We start from the raw sequence: 21,612 nt of genomic DNA on the forward strand, positions 1-21,612 counted from the left end.
GTCTCTGCAGTTATCCTACAGCCCTGATACATTCCTAAAGATAACTTCAATCTCTATTTTGTTTTTCTTTGATCTACGTCTAGTGTCCCTATTGAAGGATTTGAAGCATGCCAACATTGTGACACTGCACGACATCATCCACACAGAGAAATCCCTCACCCTGGTCTTCGAGTACCTGGTAAGCTGCTACTCATGGCACAGCCTGTGATAGTGTGAAAAAGAGTTCTGGACCAGGGGTAAGACTGCAATAATGCTGAGGTGCATGTGTCTTTTTCTACACTTCCCTGAGCCCCACCCCATCCTGTGGCATCTCTGGCCACTGTGCTTGGTCCACACGCTAATACGAGATTGCATGGTTCTTGCCTGAACCTGCCCCTGGTCTCCTCCGTCCATTCGGAGCAGTTGGTCAACAGTATAGTGCAGTTCTCGAAGCTCTCCACCAAAGTGTCTGTCTGAGTGATGGCTGATGTGTGGTTGGCACGTAGCTTGGAGGCCTCCATAGCCCACGTGCATTTGCACCCCAAGAGGAAGGGATCCAGGCAGGACCTGAATCCAGATGTGACACACATGGGGGGGCAGGGGAGGGGGGGGGCTAAAGAGAAGGCACCCCATTATCAGAAGCTATGACCTACAGAATAAATACCAGCACAGGTTATTTGCCAGAGATGCATTGCATAATGGATCCCTCTTAACTCCCCGCTCCCGCCCCCCCAGAATGAACAGTGTGTCCATTTCATTGAGATGTGGAGGTCCATCCGAGGTCTGAGAGATTGGAGGCTAGTCATTGGAAAAGTTGGGAAAGGGTTGGCACCAAAGTTAAAGATGAAATGTTTGAATTATATGGGAAGGTGTGTGATCCTTTCCCTTACTGAAAATACGTCGGGGGAATTTGATAAGCCCATACAAATAGATATATGGATATGGCCCCTATCACGATTAGGCGAGGTGGGGGTGAGCGTGGGAAAGAAAGCAAACCTTTTTGTATGGCCGTCATGTGATGGGTTCAGAGAGTTGCAAAGATGTGTGCTGGTTAGAAATGCTTCAATGGCCCTTTTTAATAGCAAGTTCTGGTGATCCTGTTATTGTGGGAAGATGTTTGTTTTCATTTGAAATCGGATATCGGTCAAGATTAGCTATTTTTTCCAGTCTTCGTTATGACTTTTAGGGCACTGCCCAAATTCTGGCAATTGCATATGAGCGCCGCAAAATCCTATAAATAATAAACTGGGCGTTTACAGCATTCCCAGTTCTGTTTCTGGTGGGGGATTTGTGAACTCCGGGAGACTTTCCTCTTTGAAATATTGGCTAGCATCAGACCCTGCCCTCCCGCCTGCCGCTCGGTTTACGGGGTAACTGCCGCGTGCCTGACTCGCTGCCTCGTTCTCTCTTTTCAGGACAAGGACCTGAAGCAGTATCTCGACGACTGCGGCAACGTCATCAACCTGCACAACGTCAAGGTGAGGGCGCTGCGGTCTGACGAGCGTGCGGCCAGGTTTCATCTGGAGCGATCTGTATTTGCCAAGGAATACAGGATAACCCACCTTACCCCCCCCCCCCCCCCAAAAAAAACCACGGCCCAGATTTGTATCTCCCTTGTTGCGCCCTTAACGAAATGTTGCAAACTGATTTTTAGACCTGAAAGGGTTGGTTTATCCATCAAACGTTTCCCAATAGAGTGTGGTGTGTGAGTGAGATAGAGGGTTTGTAAAATCTATGAGCGTTTGTGGAACAAAGATGAATATTTGAAGCTAATATATTTCTCACTCTGAGAAAGACCCTGTGTGATGGTTCGTAGAGGCTTTTGCCCGATAGCACACGTCCCTGCCTGTGCCCGAGGAGTCGCTGCTGGCCAGTGGTGGTTGTACTGAGTGAAGTCGTTTTCGCCATGGCTGTCAATTCATGATGATCACAGTTGGAGAAAAAAAACTACTTTATTATTATTATTTTAAAATGTGATTACAATGGGGCAGTTATTCCCACACCAAGCGAGCTGGGTTCAATGTAACCACCCAGAGGTCGAAACAAAACATTTTACCCCAAATTTAGCTGCAGGTGTGGGGAGGGGAGCCATGGGGGCAGGTCCAAATAACATCTCAATAACAGTCGCCTAACCTGCCTGTTTTCGCAGCATTCTGCTTTACGGTCCCGTATTTCTTCCATTGCCGCATACAGCTGTGGCCTGTCCCCCTCCAAAAATGAAGGCTCACGGGGTTCATTGATGAGGTGCCCTTCCCACTTCGAACTGGTAGTGGCCAGCACATAATTTGCAAGATGGATGCTAACACTTCTTCACCTAGCTTGAGCCCAGCAGGAAACAGAGGTGTAGGCAGGGTAGGGCCTGAGGGGCAAGGCCCACCCAAAATCTGTAAATGCCCACTCAGCAGCACTGTGTGGGTATTTACAGATATTTTTGTCAGTGCAGTGGGCCCAACTACATTAGCATCGGGCCCCATTTGCTAGACAATCCGGGCTACGCCTCTGGCAGGAAAGGAGCACGACCCCCTGCGGTTTCCCGTGATTTAGAAGGGCATTGCACTTCAGTACATCGTTTGTTTGCCGAATCTCCACATGGTCAAACTGGCACTGCTGCCCCTTTTGTTGAAGGAGAAAGGGGGCGGAACAACTGCCCCCTCTGCCCCAGGGTACATGGAGCCTATAGGTTTCGCAATTTATGGGCGGGGGAGGACAGGTACTATTCCTACAAGGCCACCTGCCAGTCATAGCTGGAAGCGCTGCCATGGTGACCTCCATTCGTGTGGGAGAGTGACCCAAGTACTGCTTTAACCGTGTTGGCCATAGCTGGAAGTAGTGGATCCTCGGGATGGAGAAAGTCCGGAACAGTTTTTACTGCACCTCTGCTAGGAATGGCTGGACACGTGGCTAGCTGCTGGACAAACGATTTATGCTGCAATAAAATAGTCGAGTACTACTCTTAAATGTAATCCTGGTCAGAGTGCGAGCATGCTGACACAACGGAGCCCCAGTGTGCGGCCACGTCGTTACAAGAGGCGTGGCCAGGATTGTCTAACAAGTGGGGCCTGAAGCTAATGTAGTTGGTCCCACCACAGTGACATGAAGCTATGTAAATGCCCACAGAGCGCTGCTGAGTGGGCATTTACAGATTTTGGGGGGGGGGGGTGACCACTCAGGCCCTACCATGTGTACGCCTCCTCTCACAATAATACCCTCTGAATAGCGATTAAAAAAGGCCACCTGCTCCCCCAGGCCAGTGCAAACCCTTTTAACCGCTTCCCATCGCTGCGAAGACCCTGTGAAACCAGCCCTACTGTGACAGCTCCACACAGACCAAGTCCAATATTCCCCGCTGATGGATAAAATCTATCAGCGAGATGAAGACCACAGCCAGGGCACTAGCTCTCCCTCCGGAGAATCGCTTCCATTCGGCCGCCATGGGTGTAAAGGGGCGTGCTGGGCAGGAAAGGGCCCGACTTGTTGTCTGATTACTTGGGCTTCATCTAGCCTTCTGGAAGGCCCCGAGGGGCGGGGGTGCGGAGGAATGGACAAAAAATAGAATCAGCTGTTTGCCATCCCCTCAGTTATTAATATTAGAAGTGCCACACCTAATCCCAGCTGGTCGGAGTAGAGCTCCCCAGCTCTCTCGGACAGTAAGGCCTGTTGCGGAGCAGCCCTTCTGCACGAGCGAGCACATGCCTGTGTTGTGGGATTGCCTGCAAAGGGATGTCGGCTGTTTGTGTTCAGTTGCTTCGGTTGCTGAGCTGTGGCGGCACGCCGGAAATGTGCCTGCATCGTTGTTTTGAGCATTTGGTCCTCGGACTGTCGTTCTACGGGGCACCAGCCACATTCCCAGAAAAAGCGGAGGCGCTATGCTGTCCAAAAACACTACCGTATACGGTATACTTTTTGCTGCACTGAAGTACAAAAACAGAAGTTGCACAAATCAAATAAAACCCAGAATCGCTACTTTCTAAACGGCAGGCTGAATTTCCACAGGAATAGCAAACGCAAGCAACAGTTGAACGTGTGTATGCCTGAGGCGTGTTGCCATCATCTGACTGGATGACCAGAACAGCGTTTTGGTGCTTTAAATATGGCCTGCGTTTGCCTACGCAGGGGTTGCTGCCTGTTCACATGTGTTTTAGTCCTCTGGGACCCCACTTTTGTCTGTTCTGGTACCCTGCCTGTTTGTCTGCTCTCTCGATGCCTCTAACCCTAGCCCTACAACAGCGTCCCTCGCAGCCCACCAGCTATTTTGGATTTACGTTCTATACACCAATTTAGAGCTATTCTGTTAAATGAGTCTGCGATAGTCTGCGATGGCAGTCTGACAGTCTCTCCTCTGTTTTTGTCTTGCCAGCTCTTCCTGTTCCAGCTGCTGCGCGGCCTGGCCTACTGCCACCAACGAAAGGTGCTGCACCGCGACCTGAAGCCTCAGAATCTACTCATCAATGAAAAGGGGGAGCTGAAGCTCGCTGACTTTGGTATGTGTGCCGTGGCATCTTCTCTCCCTGTGCATTTAAGCCGCAATGGGTGGAATATAACCAGTAACTTGGCGATATAATGGCCTTTTTATTTTAGAATGTGCTAGGGGTCGCCTGCCTGTCTTGTCTACCTCTATCCATATATTGACGACCGACCCGGCTGCAGATGTGTGGGGGCCCATTTCAACATGATGGGTGGGGGGGGTTGCTTATAGAGCGATAGCCAGCTAGCGCAGAGCTAAAACGCCGATTTGCATGCCATTCTGCCAGAAAATCCCTATACCTCAGATTTTCGGGCTGAATGGCGCGCAAATGTGCGTTTTACGTGCAGATAATGCCATGAATCAGGCTGTAAATGACCACCAAAAAAGCTTTACATCCTTCTTTGTTAGCAAGTGGCAGATGTGAAGGAACCAGTGTTCAAAGGCAACAAGTTGATAGCACTTCTGTATACCCGAGGGAAGTGCGGGCTGCAAAGGCTCCAACAAGCACAGCTTGTAAGGTCGAGCACTGCAAGGTGCACAGCTGAAGCCCTACAACGTAAGTAATATAGAAAGCAATATATTGGCGTGTTATAAGGCAGTTTCTGGGAGTCACCTAGAGGGCCCTTTCAACTGAAAAGGTTGGTAGACCCGGACACCATTCCTGCTTGTTGACTGGTTGCTAGGTCCATAGTGCTGCGTGACCCTCCGAAGTATATTGCCCTTTTAACGTGATGTGTCCCTACCAAGTGTATTGCCCTTTTAAGATATCCCATGATTGTGCCATGGCCCAAGCTAATAAAAGGATCCCCTGCAGGCACGTGCAACAGAAGGGCTGCAGATTCCAACTATAGAACTCCTGTTGTCTCTGTCTCTCACTTTGGGCCTGCAGGCTTATACTGTGTGATCACGGACGTGCAGGCCCGCACATTGTGTGTCCTTCAGGTCCTTGCTGGTCTGGGCACCGAGTCCAGCCCAGGCACCCCCCAACAAGGATGCTGCCGCATCCAAGGTGCTCCGGCACCAAGGCTGTGTCCCTGAAGCCTCACAGGGTCTTAACCTGCAACACCAGTAAATCAGAGTGACCCTGGAACATCAACATGGTGCTGGGCCCGCCCAGCACCTGTGAGGCTGGCCGTGTGACCGCTGCCGGCCCCACAATACGTAAGAGCAGCTGCTTCATTATGGCACTCCCACCGCCAGTGTACTGATTTTGTGTTTATAGAAGAAGCCTCAAAACTTATACAAATACTTTATTTGAATCAAGGGCTACAATACAAAGTATTCTAAAATTAGTAAAATGCGACTTGAAAATGCAATCAAATCGACATTGATCCCCAACAAGAAAATTGTCCATCTCAGTAAAGAACAAACTGTGGATATGTAGGCTCAAAATAAGAAAGTAATCTCTAATGGAGCAGAGCACTATGAAGATAGAAATAATCCTAAAAATAACATTCATTAAATGGGTCTTGGAGCAAAAGTCTGCAACCTGTGTTTATACCGATTTTGTTTTTGGTGACTTTTTGGACTACGACTCCCATAATCCCTGACTATTGACTATGCTGGATAGAGCTGATGGGAGTTGTAGTCCAAAACATGTGGAGAGGCAAAGGTTGCATACCCATGTCTTGGGGGGTAATTGAGTAACTAACGTAGGCTTAGTTTCAACAATAAGGATATAGAATCACCCGATAAAAGGCAGAAAAATACTTTAGCACTCATAGAATACACAAGGGAGTGGATGCACCTGAGGGAAAGGGGGAGTGTGGCCCTTGTACTAGCCAATAGCCCATATAGCATTGGGTCGTTGTTGGATTGGTTTAATCAATAATATAGCAGGTTTGTCATAGGAAAAACGTGCATAAGTGAAGCCTACTAAAATAGAGGCACAAAACTAAGTTCTGGGTAAACTAGCAAGAAGTAGAACCTGTTCAGGAGGGTTTAGCGACATCCTCAGGTAGGAATGTAAATCAAGAGGAGAAGGAGCGATCGCAGAACTAGGATTCAAGAAATGGTCCACAAAAAGCACATTGCTTAATATCCTGTTTCACCAATGTGTAGGCATTTTTCTAATCTGTGGAAATGAGACCTGTCACTTGCCACTCCACCAAGACCGAGCACTGACCTTTTGAAGTGCTTCCAATTGGCAGAATAGAAACTGAAACTAAGCGGTCAAGCGGAAGATAGGACTAGCTATCAACTGGACTCGAGGGTAAGGCCTCCGAGTGTGTTGGTGCCCGGAGTAAGAGAACATGACCTTCGAAGACGAGCTAAAAAATGTTCCAAACTTGATTCCAGAATGTTTTTAGTGAATTTACAACTTCACAAAAAATGCTTAAAGGGGCCATCTTCTGCAAGACACGACCAGCATTTGCTATGAAAACCATCCTTTTAAACCGTGCAAGCTTGCTCCGAGAACACGTAGGTTCTTTTGCAGAGCCTGTTTTTTTGTGCAAAGTAGGAGTCAAAGTAGATGCTTTTCACACTAAATAAATTGTAAGTTAGACGTTTTGAGAAGTGAATGCATCTGCATCGCAAAAAAAACGATTTAAACGGAGAGCTTTTTGAAAAATTGATTTTCGACGTTTGGGCTCAAAAAGCCAACCCGGTGGAAGCCCATCAAATGCGAGGCAGTGAATTCAGAAATCCAAAGGCAGTTTCTTTATTACATTGAGAAAAAAACCCTTTTCTTTGTTTTTATTTCACGTTATGCCCTGTTGAAGTGTGTTGCAGATTCTGGCGCACAGCTTTATGATTCATAAAAAGGAGGTGCCTTTGCTTGATTTTTTTTTTTTTGGTCGAATTAAATTATGCACAATTGAACTTTTAAAAGTTTTCTTTTTAATCGAAAACAACATTCAAATGTCAGATTGTTGCCTGCAGACTTCCATTAAGAGAGCTCTTCTTTTCACCCCTGCAGTCATTTTTCGTTGACCGATATCCATATCAATGTTTGCAGGCTGTAGGGCAAGGGTCTGCAATCTTTGGCTCACCTGATGTTTTGGATTACAGCTTTCATCAACCACAACCATAGGTAATGGTAAGGGATTATGGGATTTGTAGTCCAACATATCTGCAGAGCCGAAGTTTGCAGACTCCTGCTGTACCATGATTACAGGAGAACGTTATAGGAGCATGCACTCCAGTTAAGGCAGTGCTAGTATGCATACTTCTTTAAAACAAACTGGATTAAATAGTGCCACTGTGTGCCAAGTCGATTATGTCATTTAGCCTTCAAATTTTCTCATTTGGGAAATGCTGGGTAGAATTCTCATTTCTGTGTTAATTCCAGAGCCCCAGCTCTTTAGCTGGACTTTAGGACTTTTAATTTTGATCCTGAAGAGAGTGAGACTATTTTTCCCACACCCTCATGCATTTTTATTTGATTTGAACTCTGGTTCTCTTTTGGTTTTGGAGTCTTGACAAACTCCATAGGCATCATTTTTTTTACATTGTGACACACAGCACCGGTAGGGTGGAGGTCCAGTCATCGGCCTCCACCCTACCACTGACGCATGTGGTATCCACCGTCACGACGACTGCGACGGTGGCCTCGTCAACGGAGGTTCTACAGGAAGCCTGGAGGCCTGAAGTTTTTGATCTGATCCCTCCGGATACTTTACTGCAGGAACAGGCTGTGTCGCTGTCCTCGGGGGACAATAGCTGGCCCGGCAGACCTCGGGCTACGAGTGGTTGACAAGTCGTCGACTAGGAGATCCGGAATTCCGGTGTCTGCCCCTATTCTCAATCTGTTTTGTCGTTGGAGATTCTGTCCACGCTTCAGTCTTTAGTACAGTCGTTGGACCAGAGACTACCTCAGGTAAACCTGCCACAGTCACCCGTCGACGAGCCGGGCCCGTCCCGTCCACTTACGCACGCCAGTCTTAGCACCACAGGCACCCCAAGAGGAAGGTGAGCTGCCAGATTCGGAGTCTGACAGGGGAGCCATGTCGGATATCTCATCATCCCCCTCCAGGGATCCAACCTGGGAGTCAGAGGTGGAGTTAGAAACCCCAAGAAGCCCAGCTCACCCGTCCCCCCCCCCCGGACGATATTGCATCATTCCATTCTATGATGAAGAAGGCCTGTAAGGAATTTGGTTTGTCCCAGGAAGAACAGAAAAAGGACTGTTTTTTGTTCGACCACATGGGTAAGAGAAGGAGGTCCGTGTTCTCAATACCCATACTAGACCACGTGTGGAAGGAGGGTTTGCAGACAATGCGTCACCCCTTTTCGGAGCCGGCGGTAAAAGGACGCCTTGAGAAAAAGTTTAAGGCTCCAGAGTCTACCCCCAAGTGCTTATCCTCCCAACCAACGCCTGAATCGGTGGTGTCGGCGGCAGCGGCGAGGAAAGCGAAGGCCCAGCACAAGTGCACGACTTCGCCTGAAAACGAGGCAAGACGTCAGGATGCCTTCGGCAAAAAAGTGCTATCCGTGGGAGCAACTACCGTAAAGGCCGCAAACTCTCTGGCTATTGTAGCCAGATACGACAGAGAAATGTGGCACAGGCTGGCTCCGTTGCTAGATCATCTTCCGGAAGAGCATAGGAAGGCAGCGATGTTACTTGTCCGAGAGGGTGAGGAAGCCTACAATCACGCAGTAAACATCGCGGTTGACCTCGCTGAGTCGGGCTTTAAGCAAGTCAATAATGGGGTCGTGTTACGACGACATCCATGGCTAAGTGTACCTACTTCAGGCCAGGTGTACAATACAAAGTATTAAATATGCCCTTTGAGGGAGACCTTCTATTCGGAGAGAAGGTAGACGAGGCCCTAAAGGGAATGAAAGAGGACTCGGACACGGCACGTTCATTGGGTGCCCTCCAGAGTGGCCGAAGCTACAAGTCTTTTCGTCCCTTTAGAGGGGCTTCAGGTAATTCTAGATTCTCTGTGTCAGGAGACAGATCCTTTGGTAGGTCGGCTTACCCCTCCCAGGGATACAGGCGTGCGTCCCAAACTGCAAACCGACGCCGGAACTTCCAGACGTCCAGGAAGAGACCATCCTATCCGTCGTCGTCGAGAGACCAGCAAAATAAATATCAGCAATGACGAACAACACACCGTTCTGGGGGGAAGAGTATCAGCCTATGTCGTCGAATGGGAACGAATAACGACGGATCAATGGGTGCTGGACACAATAAGGAACGGGCATTCTCTACAATTCAAGCACAGCCCTCCGCACATTCCACCTGCGTTCACCGCTCATTCCCATCTGAGGGTACTGCAACAAGAGGTAACACTCATGTTAGCAAAGGGCGTGATAGAATTAGTTCCAACATCACAGAAAGGTCAAGGAGTCTGCTCAAGATACTTCGTCGTAAAAAAGCCGAACGGCAAATGGCGTCCCATTCTAGACTTACACGATCTCAACAAGTCTTTAAAGAGCCTAAAATTCAAAATGCTCATGCTGCAAGAAGTGATCCGAGCCGTTCAAGAAGGGGATTTTCTAGCGTCCCTGGATTTACAGGACGGGTACTTCCATATTCCAATGTGTCGGAAACACAGGAAGTTCCTGAGGTTTGTGATAGGGCGGACTCACTACCAGTTCACGGTTCTTCCCTTTGGGCTCAAGACCTCCCCCAGAACGTTCACGAAATGCCTGGCCCCAGTAGCGGCCTGGCTAAGGAAGCAAGGCCACCACGTATACCCATACCTCGACGAATGGCTGGTAAGGGGATCCTCCCCAGCGTCGACCAACACAAGTTTGCAAGCCACCATGCAGCTTCTACAACAGCTGGGATTTGCCATAAACTTCGAAAAATCCTCTCTGCGGCCATCAAGAACGTTGGTGTTCCTGGGGGCACAGTTCGAGACCCAGTCGGGGCTAGTGAAGCCTTCCCTCGACAGAACCTCAAAACTCAATCAACTGGCGAGCCGACTACGGCAAAACACCAGGCTCTCAGTGAGGAAATACGTTTCGGTCCTAGGAGCCATGGCATCCTGCATCCATCTGGTGGCAAACTGTCGCCTATTCATGAGGCCAGTTCAGGAATTCCTCGCGGACCGGCGGACACAGGCCCAAGGATCGTGGTCAGACAAGATAACCATCAACGACGACAAACTGCTTTGGACCCTTCAGTGGTGGCAGAGTGTCCACAATCTGAACGGTGTACCCATACAGGAACCGGATTTCCAGCGAACCATAGCTACGGATGCGTCCCTAACCGGATGGGGAGCTCACATGGGCACTCTTCAAACGCAAGGTCGTTGGTCTCAAACGGAGTCACTCCTACACGTAAACGTGTTAGAGCTCAGAGCAGTACGATGGGCCTTGAAGGCGTTCCTACCACACATCAAGGAATCGAGAGTACGAGTGCTGACGGACAATACGATGGCCATGTTTTATTTGAGAAAACAAAGAGAGACACAATCAAGGACTCTTTCCATAGAGGCCCAGAAAGTATGGCATTGGGCATTAAAGCACGAGATTTCCATCGTGGCTCACCATCTCCCGGGAGTGAGGAATTCGCAAGCAGATTCCCTCAGCAGAAGGATGGCCCAGATACACGAATGGGCAATGGACACAGTTCAGCTGATGAAAGTTTTTGAGAAATGGGGTCACCCCCCACTGGACGTTTTCGCAACCAAGGAAAACAAGAAATGCGAGCAATTCGCAAGCAGATGGCCACAGGAGGGTTCCATGGGGGAGGCATTCTCCTTCCAATGGACGGACAAGTTCCTTTATGCTTTTCCTCCGTTTCCCCTCATACGGAGGACAGTACAGTGGATACGCAGGTACAGTTGCCGGGTAATTCTAGTGGCACCGTACTGGTCGCGGCAACAGTGGTTTTCCAACCTGCTTCACCTGTCACTGGAACATCCAATAGCGTTTCCGAGAGTCCCGAACCTACTGTCCCGGGACAAAGGCACGGTGTGGCATCACGACCCGGACAGTCTCAACCTTACAGCCTGGTTCCTGACTTTTCGGAGTTCGGTACCTTAGACGTTTCGGAGGATTGTCAGAAAATTCTGCAAGCGGCTCGGGCCCCTTCTACCAACAAATCTTACACCTATAAGTGGCGGAGGTTCTGTGAATGGTGTCGAGGACAACAAGGCCTACATCCGTTGAAGGTGACTCCGGAGCAAGTTCTACCATACCTGCTTCTCTTGGCAGAGGGGGGGTTTATCTTTCACATCGATAAAGGTGCACCTGGCGGCCATCTCTAGGTTCACGAGGAAGAGACAGTCGTCTCCTCTATTCAGCGACAGACTTGTGAAACACTTCATGAGGGGTTTATTTCGAACTTTTCCCCCGGTAAAACCTTTCCCACCAACATGGAGTCTCAACATAGTGTTGGCAGGCTTAATGAAACCACCCTTTGAGCCTATGGCCACGTCGGACATGAAATTCATATCGTGGAAGTTGGCATTCTTAATTGCCATCACATCAGCTAGAAGAATCTCGGAACTGCAAGCGTTGGTCGTAGACCCGCCATACCTAAGATTCTTTAAAGACAAGGTGGTTCTGGCAACTAATCCTACGTTCGTCCCAAAATTTCCTACAGTGTATCACAAACACTCGTCCATTGTTCTCCCTACTTTCTTCGCGACCCCATCATCGGCAGCAGAAAAAGCTCTTCATACCTTGGACGTTAAGAGGGCCCTAAAATGTTACCTACATCATACACAGGAACTCCGGTCTACTCGACAACTGTTCATCGCATATGGTCCGTCGACGAGAGGAAAAGCAATTTCTAAGCAAGGATTGGCTTGATGGGTCTCGTCGACGATTGCGTTTTGCCACTCCAAGGCCAGAAGGCCGCTGCAAGGGCATCCTAGAGCCCATTCCACAAGATCAACGTCCTCCTCAGCAGCATTATGGGCAGGAATTCCGCTAACGGACATATGCCAGGCATGCGCCCGCCAGCCTCCCCGGAATGCAATGTAAATGCTTGATAGGTTTGACCCTTCCTACTTTGGAGGGGCTGAAATCTGAAGGGGAGCCGCGGGGGCGGGCCTCTTATACTGGGACAGCCTACGGAGCATGCGTAGGCGGGTCCTAAAAGGACGTAGATAGGACACAAAAGTGTCAGAAGTTTTCCTATAGGAAAAGGCTATATATGTGTACCGAGGGTCCCAGTCTGACGACGGGGAATATTCTAAGCATGTGAATCCATGAAAGATACCAATGCTGGAGAAATGGAGTTACAGGTAAGAAACTATTCCCTTCTCTTTGTACACACAGCACACACTATCTTACATAGAGTGTTCGAGGGGTTACTTAGTATCCCCTTTTTCGAGGGGTTTGGGTCCTCCGATGTATTCCATATCTATGACAGCAATCGCCACAGCTGTGCTGCTTTGGAAAATTTTCTGCGTCCTGTGTCGATGGCGTAGATACGCTCTCCTCGAGGGCCTCCGTCGAGCCTACGTCACCGGATGTTATAAGTAGGACGCACAACGCCCATAGCCTCAGTTCCGTTTTTTCCGCGAACGTGTTCGCTTCGGAGATCTCGGCGCACCTCGGTTCTACTGAATCCTGTTCTTTCGGTTCTTCGAACCTGTTCTTTTGTGTAGTCAATGATGTCTTTGGCTTCTTCCACCCCGCGGTCGGGTTTTAAGAAGTGTCGGGTTTGCGGGTCCAATATGTCGTTGACGGACACGCACGACGCTTGCCTCTGGTGCCTCGGGGAGGACCACGATACGGATGACTGTCGACTGCCAGTCGCTTACATCGAAGGCCTTGCGGGAGCGTAAGAAGAAGCTGTCGGTGGGTAAGGTGGCCAAGCCCCGGAAGTCGCGATCCGCTGGACTTTCAACGGACGATTTGAGGGACGACTCTCCACATTGTCGTCGTGAGTCCGGGGGGGATCTCGGTCCAGGAGTCGGTCTCGCCATTCCTGTCTCTTCGGGGCACTCATGGAAGCGCTGTCACAGGTCACCTTCCCCGTCCTCATCAGAGTACTCCGCCCATCGGCGGGTTACTTGTCCCAACAAGCATTCCACTCCTGCGGAATGGGATTAGTTCTGGCAGGAGATGATGGCGATTTTTCAATCACAGGGCTGTGTTCCGTCCGCGCCATCGAAAGACGCCGGCCGTGAGCGTGCTAGAGACGCCTCTCGTACGCCTTCAGGCTCGAGTGGTCGTCGCGACCACCGGGCGCCTTCGAGGTCCCTTTTTCTGTGCCCTCCTTCCAATCTCTCTATTCGATTTCTGAGGGGTCTGAGGAAGGTATGGTGCCTGAGGAGGTGCCTGATGAGATTTTGTGTGCTTATAGCCAGATTGAAGACCTGCGTCAGTTGCTGCACGACGCCAGTGGTCTGGACACCTCTCCGGAGGTGGAGTTCTGTAGCCTGGAGCCTGGCACCCATGCAGAGTCCTCATACCAGCGCCTTATGTCGAGGGTTACGGAATACTTGGGGTGGTTTGCGCCACCTGTGGATTTTCTGCATGGTGACCTGACGGACATCCTCGACCAAGGTCCTCCAACTGACCCGGTACTGCCTTTCCATATGGTTTTGCAAAGAAGGGTGGCGGCGGCTTGAACTGCCCCGGAGAGTCTCCCGGCAGTGAGCAAATCTTTGCTGCGAAAATACCGCCCAGCCAGTAGCGACCTCTGTTACTTGACCACGCACCCCACACCGGAGAGTTTGGTGGTGCAGGCGGCTACGGCCCCAGCAAAGCGGGCATCGTACCCTATCATCCCTCCTGATAGGGACGACAAGCGTTTTGATGGCTTGGCGAAGAAAGTGTTTTCTTCAGGGGGTATGGCTTATGGCTTTACAGGCAGCCAACTCCGTGTGTTCCTTGTCACGTTTCACGCACACTCTGTGGAACTGTATTTCATTGGAGGCTGAACATATTCCCGAAGGGGAGGAACGGGATGGTTTTCTTGCTCTTGTACAGGATGGCAAGGATGCTATGTGTGAGTCCGTTCAGTCGGGTCTGGACATGGCGGATTGTGTTAGCCGGTCCATGGCGGCGAGCGCCGTAATACGCAGGTTTGCGTGGTTGCGGAAGTCAAAGTTTGCTCCTGATGTGCAAGCCCAGCTCCTCAACATGCCCTTTGATGGTGAACATCTTTTTGGCAGCAAGACTGACGAGAGCCTTGAGAGGTTGCAGACCTCAAAAGCTGCAGCAAAGTCATTGAGCGCTGCAGTTCGCCAGCCTCCGCCTTTTCGTCCTAGGGGACAGCATTGGAGGAGAGGTTCCTTTCGATATTACTGATCCTTTAGTAAATCGAGAGGAGCTGCAAGTCAAAGGGGCCACCGTAGGAGTGCCAGAGGTGGAAAACCGGGTACTCGAGGTGCCAAGGCCGCTTGGGCAGTTTCCTCTTTGCCCTCAGGCACTGCCGCTTCAGCTCAGTCATGAGGCCATGTCCCATGGTTAGCCAGTTGGGGGAAGGCTGGCGCAGCATCTTGTAGAGTGGCGTGCCATTACTTCAGATGTGTGGATTCTGGAGATCATAGCCCACAGCTACTTTCTCCCTTTCCGGCAGAGGCCTCACGACAATCCAACAGAGAATCTCTTTGAAGTGTCCGGATCTGCTCCTTGCGCAGGATATTCAGTCCCTGCTGGAGAAAGGCGCCATAGAACTGGTGCCTGTAGCGGAGAGGAACAAGGGATGGTATTCCCCTTATTTTTTTATTTCAAAGAAAGACTGGGGATTGAGACCCATCATGGACTTGCGCGGTTTGAACAAGCTCCTCAGGAAGGACAAGTTCAAGATGGTTACTCTTTCTCAAGTCCTCAGGCCCTTCAACTTCAGGACTGGTTGGTGTGTCTCGGCCTCAAGGACGCTTACTTTCATGTGCCGATCCATCCCAAGCACAAGAAGTACCTGAGGTTCGCGGTTGGAGTTACCCTTTCTATAATAAATGGCTGGTGGCAGTGGTTTACTTTTTCCTACCATTGTGGGTTTTTACCGCAGGCTGAATCCTCAGCTGCAGTATTGCACCCAGGGATGCCCACTTAGTCAAAAAGGCCCCGGTCTTTTTTATTTTTTTATTTTTAGTTTATTACAAACTTTTAAAAGAAAATACATTTCATATCGTTCCAAAAGGGCAAAAATATTACACATTTAGTAATACAAAACATTCATTGAGCAAAATTGGCAAGCTCAGCTGTTCAATAAAAATTGTCCCGTTCTCAAAATTCTTATGCAAGATCTCCAGTAAAACTTTTTGACAGCAATCGTCTTTAGCTAATAGTAACTTTAAACAGAGCACTGCTGTTACTTGACAATGTGTCATTCGTATTCCCTAATCTTTCTTGTAAACTGTCCAGAAAAAATGAAATTGCAAATATCAGTTTGTTTTAGCCCTCATGCATTTTTGACCACAGTTCTTCTAATGATCGTGTTGAGTATTTAGCAATCTCTTGTCCCATACAACTTGTTCTTTCGTCTCATCATGGTGCACATCAACACCAGATGTTTCAAGGATTCTTCTGGAGATTTGCATAACCGATTGTATTCTTCTGTATCTTGTATGTTGTAACTGTTTTCTTTTGTTTCCCAAACATTTAATCTAAATTTAAGAAAGTTGTTTTTCTTTTGTTGCAAGGGAATTTCAACATGTATTTAGGTAGTTTAAGTCTTTTAGCCGCAACTGGTGTGTTCTTCATTCTTTTGTGTTGCATTCTTTTATCGTAGGTTTCGATCCAGTCTTGCTCGAATAGCTTTTTTTTACTGCATTCGGATTATTTCTCAGTTATCTCGTCTGTGTACAATTGATTTAAGATGGCTTTGCAGAAGGATCTCCACTTGCCTAGCAAGCCGGCTGTATCTTGTACTTCAGGCTTGTTAAGGATCCTAAATTGTGGTATATTATCTGCTCCAACCACCTTCCTATATAGTGTTAGTGTGTTCCATAGCACAATTGCATTAATGGAGGTCAAGCTCATCTTGTACCTAGTACAAGCTGTGGGATATCCTTTTGGGGAGTTGGAGACTCCTCTTCCATATTGCATGTTCACAGCGAGTCCATATTTCGTGCTCCCAGCCAAATAATCTTTCTGAATACAGTTCTTTTATAGCTATAATAATGCTTCTTGGGCAACCTTTTCGAGCCATTTTTGTCCATAGCAACTCGCAATCGACCCCGTCGAAAGCGTGTGCTAAATCGATGAATGCAATGTAAATGGGAGTCTTTTGCTTAATTGCTTCCATTTTCAAAATGTTCAAAATAAACCAATTTAAACTACAGGCAACCCCCTTGACGAAACCTGTTTGTCTAAGGTCGACAACTTCAGTTTCTTTTATCAAGCTTGTCAATTGGGCTAAAAGCTGTGTGACGAAGATTTTCCCCACTACGTAAAGTAGTGCTTTGGGCCTGTAGTTCGCCGGATCCATTCTAGATCCTTTCTTGAAAATGGGTACAATTAATGCTCGTTTCCATGTACTTGGTATTCTCCCTTGAGTTATGATCATCTTAAAGAGTTTATAACCGAAATCTGCCCATTCATCGGGGTTCTTTTTTAGCATAAAATTAGTCAGACCGTCAGGCCCTAGTGCTCGTGATGAATTCAGTTTCTTGATGTTATAAATCTCTTCTCTCGTAATGGTAATATCCATTCCTCTCTTTCAAAGTCTTGTGGTTTCTGAAGCATATTTTATTTCTTAAATAATCTGCTGTAGGGTTTTATCCACTTGTCTTCTGTGATTGTTACATAAACTTGCATTCTGAGGATTTTCCATTTCATTCATTATGGCCCCATCGTAACACATGTTCATAATAGTTTTGTTCTATAGAGCATTTGTGCCACTTAAGCCAATTCTTGTAGTGTTTTTCAATTTTCTCTTTATGCTTGACATGATCTTCCATATTCAAAGGGTATTTGTTTAAATCTCTCAGTGCCTTTTTTAGTTCTTTTCTTGCAGACTATTTTAGGATCATAAGCATGTCTCGTTGTAATGGGCTTCATATTTTTATCCGGCTGGGTCTTATAAATTTGCAGTAACTCGTGTTATTCTACCTTGCTCTCGACATCTATCTAAATCAGCTTTCAGAGTTTGTATTTTGGGAGAGGTCAATCACAATCGATTCATCCCAGGCTCTACACTCACTTTTTGGTTCCAGGTGTTTTGAATTTTTGTTGCTTGAGATTCAAAGCGAATTCTTATTATTGTGGTCACTTTGTCTTGTTTTAAAGACCTTCAACTCTGTGATCTTATTCGTCATGTTTTTTGAGGTCACAATGTAGTCCAGGATAGAATTTTGATTCTCCCTTTCCCATGTTGGACCTGGAGGTATGTCGTCCTTTTTATTTTTTTGCCATTTCTTGTTGGAAAGGTCCTTCTTGAGATTTACTCTGCATGCCAAACCAGGTTTGGTCCCTTTGTTGGTTTTATCTTTGGCGGTATTCACTAGTGAAGCCCGCCACTGGCTTCAGCGTGTCGGGCAGGAAGCCAGGGAGGTGCCTGAAACTCCCTGCAGTCTCCTTGGTTACAGGGATGCACCCAAAGGTGATTGGCCAGCTGGCTGTCCTTTGAGGACAACCACCCTGCTGTGAGTGACCGCTAGGCTGCGAATAATGGGAACGACTTGCATAAAAAGCCGAGGTCTTTTGCAAGGAGGACAGTCGACCACTGGACGAAGGAACTGAAGAAAGAAACTGGAAGAGACGTTTGCTGCAACTCCTGGACCGTTGGTTTGCCCGGTAAAGCCCTGCTGCAGTGCTGAAGCTCCTATTTCGACATAAACTAGAGAAGCACGGAACGGAAAACTTCTCCCCTTGGGTTGGTGGGACCAATCGACTCCAAGACAAACTCAACTGAAACCCCTCTGCAGGCTAGACTGCCATTGGTGTTGCAGGAACCGAGTGCAAAAGGACAGGAACACCAGAATAGAGTGCATCGTTTTTAAGATGGACCCGAGCTTCTGGAAGATCCTCTGCACTCCTGCGAAGCAGGGCTGACCAAGCCTGAGCCACCTCAACAGAGTGCTGGACGCCAGAAGCAAGGAAGTTAGTTCACTCTGCTGCTTTATAACAAGACATCAAACATTTGACAGAGACTTTCAAGTGGGCTATTTCTTTTCACCGGACCACTCCGCTACTGTGTATCACTGGCTTGACAGTTATCAGCAATTTAAAAGTTCATTGCTGGTTTGCTTTCTTTTGTGTCTCATCAGCCTGTGTGCAACCTTCAATCGGGTGATACTTCAATCTTTCCTTGACACACACCAGCCGTTCATGTCTTTCACAAACTCACTGGTTGTGTGCATTCCTTTCTTTCTGCGGCTTCGATTTCACGAGTCAAGGTTGATACCGCATGCTTGGGCTTGCCTCCCCAACTCTGTAGGTCACCTGGGAGGGTCGCTGGTGTCCTTGAAACACAATGTAGGCATCTTCTTGTTTGCGATTTGGCTTTCTCCGTGTCTCCTTCACGGTTTCCCTGAGGCAATGACCTCCTGCAGGGAACTTCAGGGTTTCTCTACCCTTCGATTTGGTCCCTCAATCGGTAATCCTACTCCAGTGTGTTCGCCTTCACCCCGGAAGACCTGCTCCTTTTCGTGTCTCACCTTGCTCAGTGTGTCTCTATGTTCCGCCTTTTACCCGTGTGAGGGGAGCTAATGGGTATCGGATGTATGCGATTAAGGGCAAGTGCCTGACACTGCCTGACCTGATGAACGGGGCATGTCCAATGAAATCTGTACGTATTAGCCTCTTTACTCTTCCTCGACACAGTATTTGTGTAGAAAGGGGGCTGAGGGGCGGTTCGGATATTTGAAAGTCCTATAAAGTAGGATGGGGCATGGTCACGAGAAAGAGCGGGGATACCGCATCTCGCCATCGTTCCTCACCCCCACTCCTCGAAGACCCCTCACCCAGGTGATCCTCCCGCACTGGTCCACCCCCAGGGTCTGGATCCAAAGGCGATGGCAGTGCCCTTGCCACCTGAGAGAGAGATCGATCTTTGGGAACTAGCTAGCGAGACACTCTTTGGTTTCTCACACCACTTTGGATAACAAAACCCCCAACAACATTGTCTAGTCTAAAACTAAGACCCACGGGGTATCTTGTAATGATTTCTTGTCCTTTGATGATATTGACAATAATTTGCTTCTAAAGCTTATTCGGTGCAACAAAGCATGGCGGTGCCAGCCAATATAGAAAACACAAACAATGAATTAACAACGGTGATTGAAGCTCAGGTGATAAGAGCAGAGGCAGACTTTGAAGCTCTCAAAAGCACTGAGTGAATGTCTACATCACCCAATCTACTTATGTACTTCTGCACTCGTCCCTTCACCATTCATATGAGGGATCTACTAGGAGCCAAGCGGAGTGTGCTGAGATTCAATCCTTACTTGCCTCGTTGCAGTTCGCACTAAAGATACTGCTAACGTTGTTTGGCAGTCTTCGAGTGCGTTCAGCCCTTGGCTACTGATTACCTTAGACACTGAGCCCAAAGACCTGAACGGAATCGTAATGCACCTGAAGAACGCAATATAACGCAGCCATTCTCTTCCGGTCCTATTGAGATTGTGGATAAAAGTAACCCACAAGTTGATTTAAACAACCTTGAAGATGCAAATGAAATTACCGAAGCTCCCGATCACTTTTGCTCCCAGAGACGGATGTGCCTCTCCAAGAAAGCCATATTGAGAAATAGGAGACAACCCATGGAGAAATTAGGGTCTCCAATTTCTGAACAGCAAACAAGCTTTCAGCGTGCAAAGAAGAAAATTGCCTGAAATAAACGCCAGTTAAAGAAAATAAGAAACCTCACAAGCTGGCTAATTCCTCCAAATCAAGACAAGATCGAAATGGAAGCAAATGTAACTAGAAATCTATCCCAGGTTCAACTAGATGCCACTGACTGTGACGGTACAAGGGACATGATGTCCCCTTTTAGCAACTTTAGTTGCCAAAATGTCTGAGATGCAAGGTGTGAAGCTTCAACTGGCAAGTGCTGAGAAACCAGAGGAATTACCTGTACCAAAAGACGAGAAAATATTGATAAATTTGAACCAAAGGAACAGATCTGCCTGGCTACCTCGGACCGCTTTTCTGAAACTACACAGAATACCTCAATTGCGAGTCTTGGAATCTGAGAATTTAAATTTTTTTTAACCTCTACACTGTAACGATCAAAATGTATCAGATTCATTGTAAAAAGTTTGCAACCGTGCTAATGCTATACAGTTTACTAAAAAATACTCCACCACGGGGCCGTAGAGTTGGATATAGACGAAGATCAAGAATACTCGACTCTGCCAGTGAGCACACTAAGTATCTTGGCGATCTATCCCCCCTTCTTGCAGCACAAAAGCTGCAGGTGTCCAACTATCCATCATTTAGACTACTCTGAAATGGTTGGGGGAAATCACTGTCTGTTCTATTAGCGTAACAAAATGTGACATGTCCATAATGACTTGGAATACCCAAGGCTTTTCTCATCTCTTCACCCCCAACGGCTATTCTACTCTGGAAACCAAATGTTTATTGCAAGAGTCTAAATGTATCTTGACCGGTATAGCATATGTCGAATTATTGCTAAGAAAAGAGAAAGGGGTAGACCCTTTGGTGGCTTCATTGTGGGGGTCACCGATGAATACAACTCCCACTGAATCCTTTTCTGAGAAACAGATTGCTTACTGGCGGTTGAGGTGGAATTTCCAAAGTTCATATTAGAAATAAAATAATCGTTCTGAGTCTTAACATATACGATCCTCGCACAGTCTGTAAGGAGGAGCTAGTCGGGATAAGGGGGTGTGGAGTGTTGGCAAAATGAGGCAGACTGTTTCTAATGAAGCTGGTAATAGTGTTGGAAGCTGTTTTTGAAAACTTGGGAGCTCAAAATGCTAAATGGCCGTTTAGAAGGTGACGAGCCTGGACGATTCACTTGGAGACAGGGACAACATAGGGCAACACTAGACTACTTTTGATCCAAAGTACATACTTATCAGCTAGCTGGAATGAGTGGAGTGATCACGGTACCTGGTGCTACACTTAAAAAGTTGTCCTTCAAATCTGGACAAGGCACTAGGAGGAGCGGAAGTTAATCACTCTGGTTAGCTTATAAACTGGTCTACAGGAAACCTACAGCGGACAAAATATGCAACAAACACGTATGACCTCATTGATATTGGAGTCTTCTCAACCCTAGACATTGATGAAATTGCAAGGCTGTCACCTTCTCGCTGCAAAATGGTGTGCGCAGCCAGACTGCTAACATCCCAACGCAAGGGAAGCATGTATCCTATGATAAATCCATACGCGAT

The 21,612-nt window shown here is 47.8% G+C and overlaps 1 protein-coding gene across 5 annotated transcripts in view; it reads left to right on the plus strand.

The window, feature by feature from the left end:
* The window catches only part of LOC138569439 (cyclin-dependent kinase 16-like), a 381,119-nt gene that overhangs the window by 189,753 nt on the left and 169,754 nt on the right, over positions 1-21,612 (plus strand). For all 5 annotated transcript variants that reach the window (XM_069647411.1, XM_069647410.1, XM_069647413.1 and 2 more), the window contains 3 exons: positions 84-178; positions 1,395-1,457; positions 4,337-4,460. In XM_069647411.1, the coding sequence (XP_069503512.1) occupies positions 84-178; positions 1,395-1,457; positions 4,337-4,460 (282 nt within the window). The remainder of the gene's footprint in view (positions 1-83; positions 179-1,394; positions 1,458-4,336; positions 4,461-21,612) is intronic.

Source organism: Ambystoma mexicanum, chromosome 2q (assembly GCF_040938575.1).
Source record: "Ambystoma mexicanum isolate Mex_15411 chromosome 2q, UKY_AmexF1_1, whole genome shotgun sequence".
Classification (NCBI taxonomy): domain Eukaryota; kingdom Metazoa; phylum Chordata; class Amphibia; order Caudata; family Ambystomatidae; genus Ambystoma; species Ambystoma mexicanum.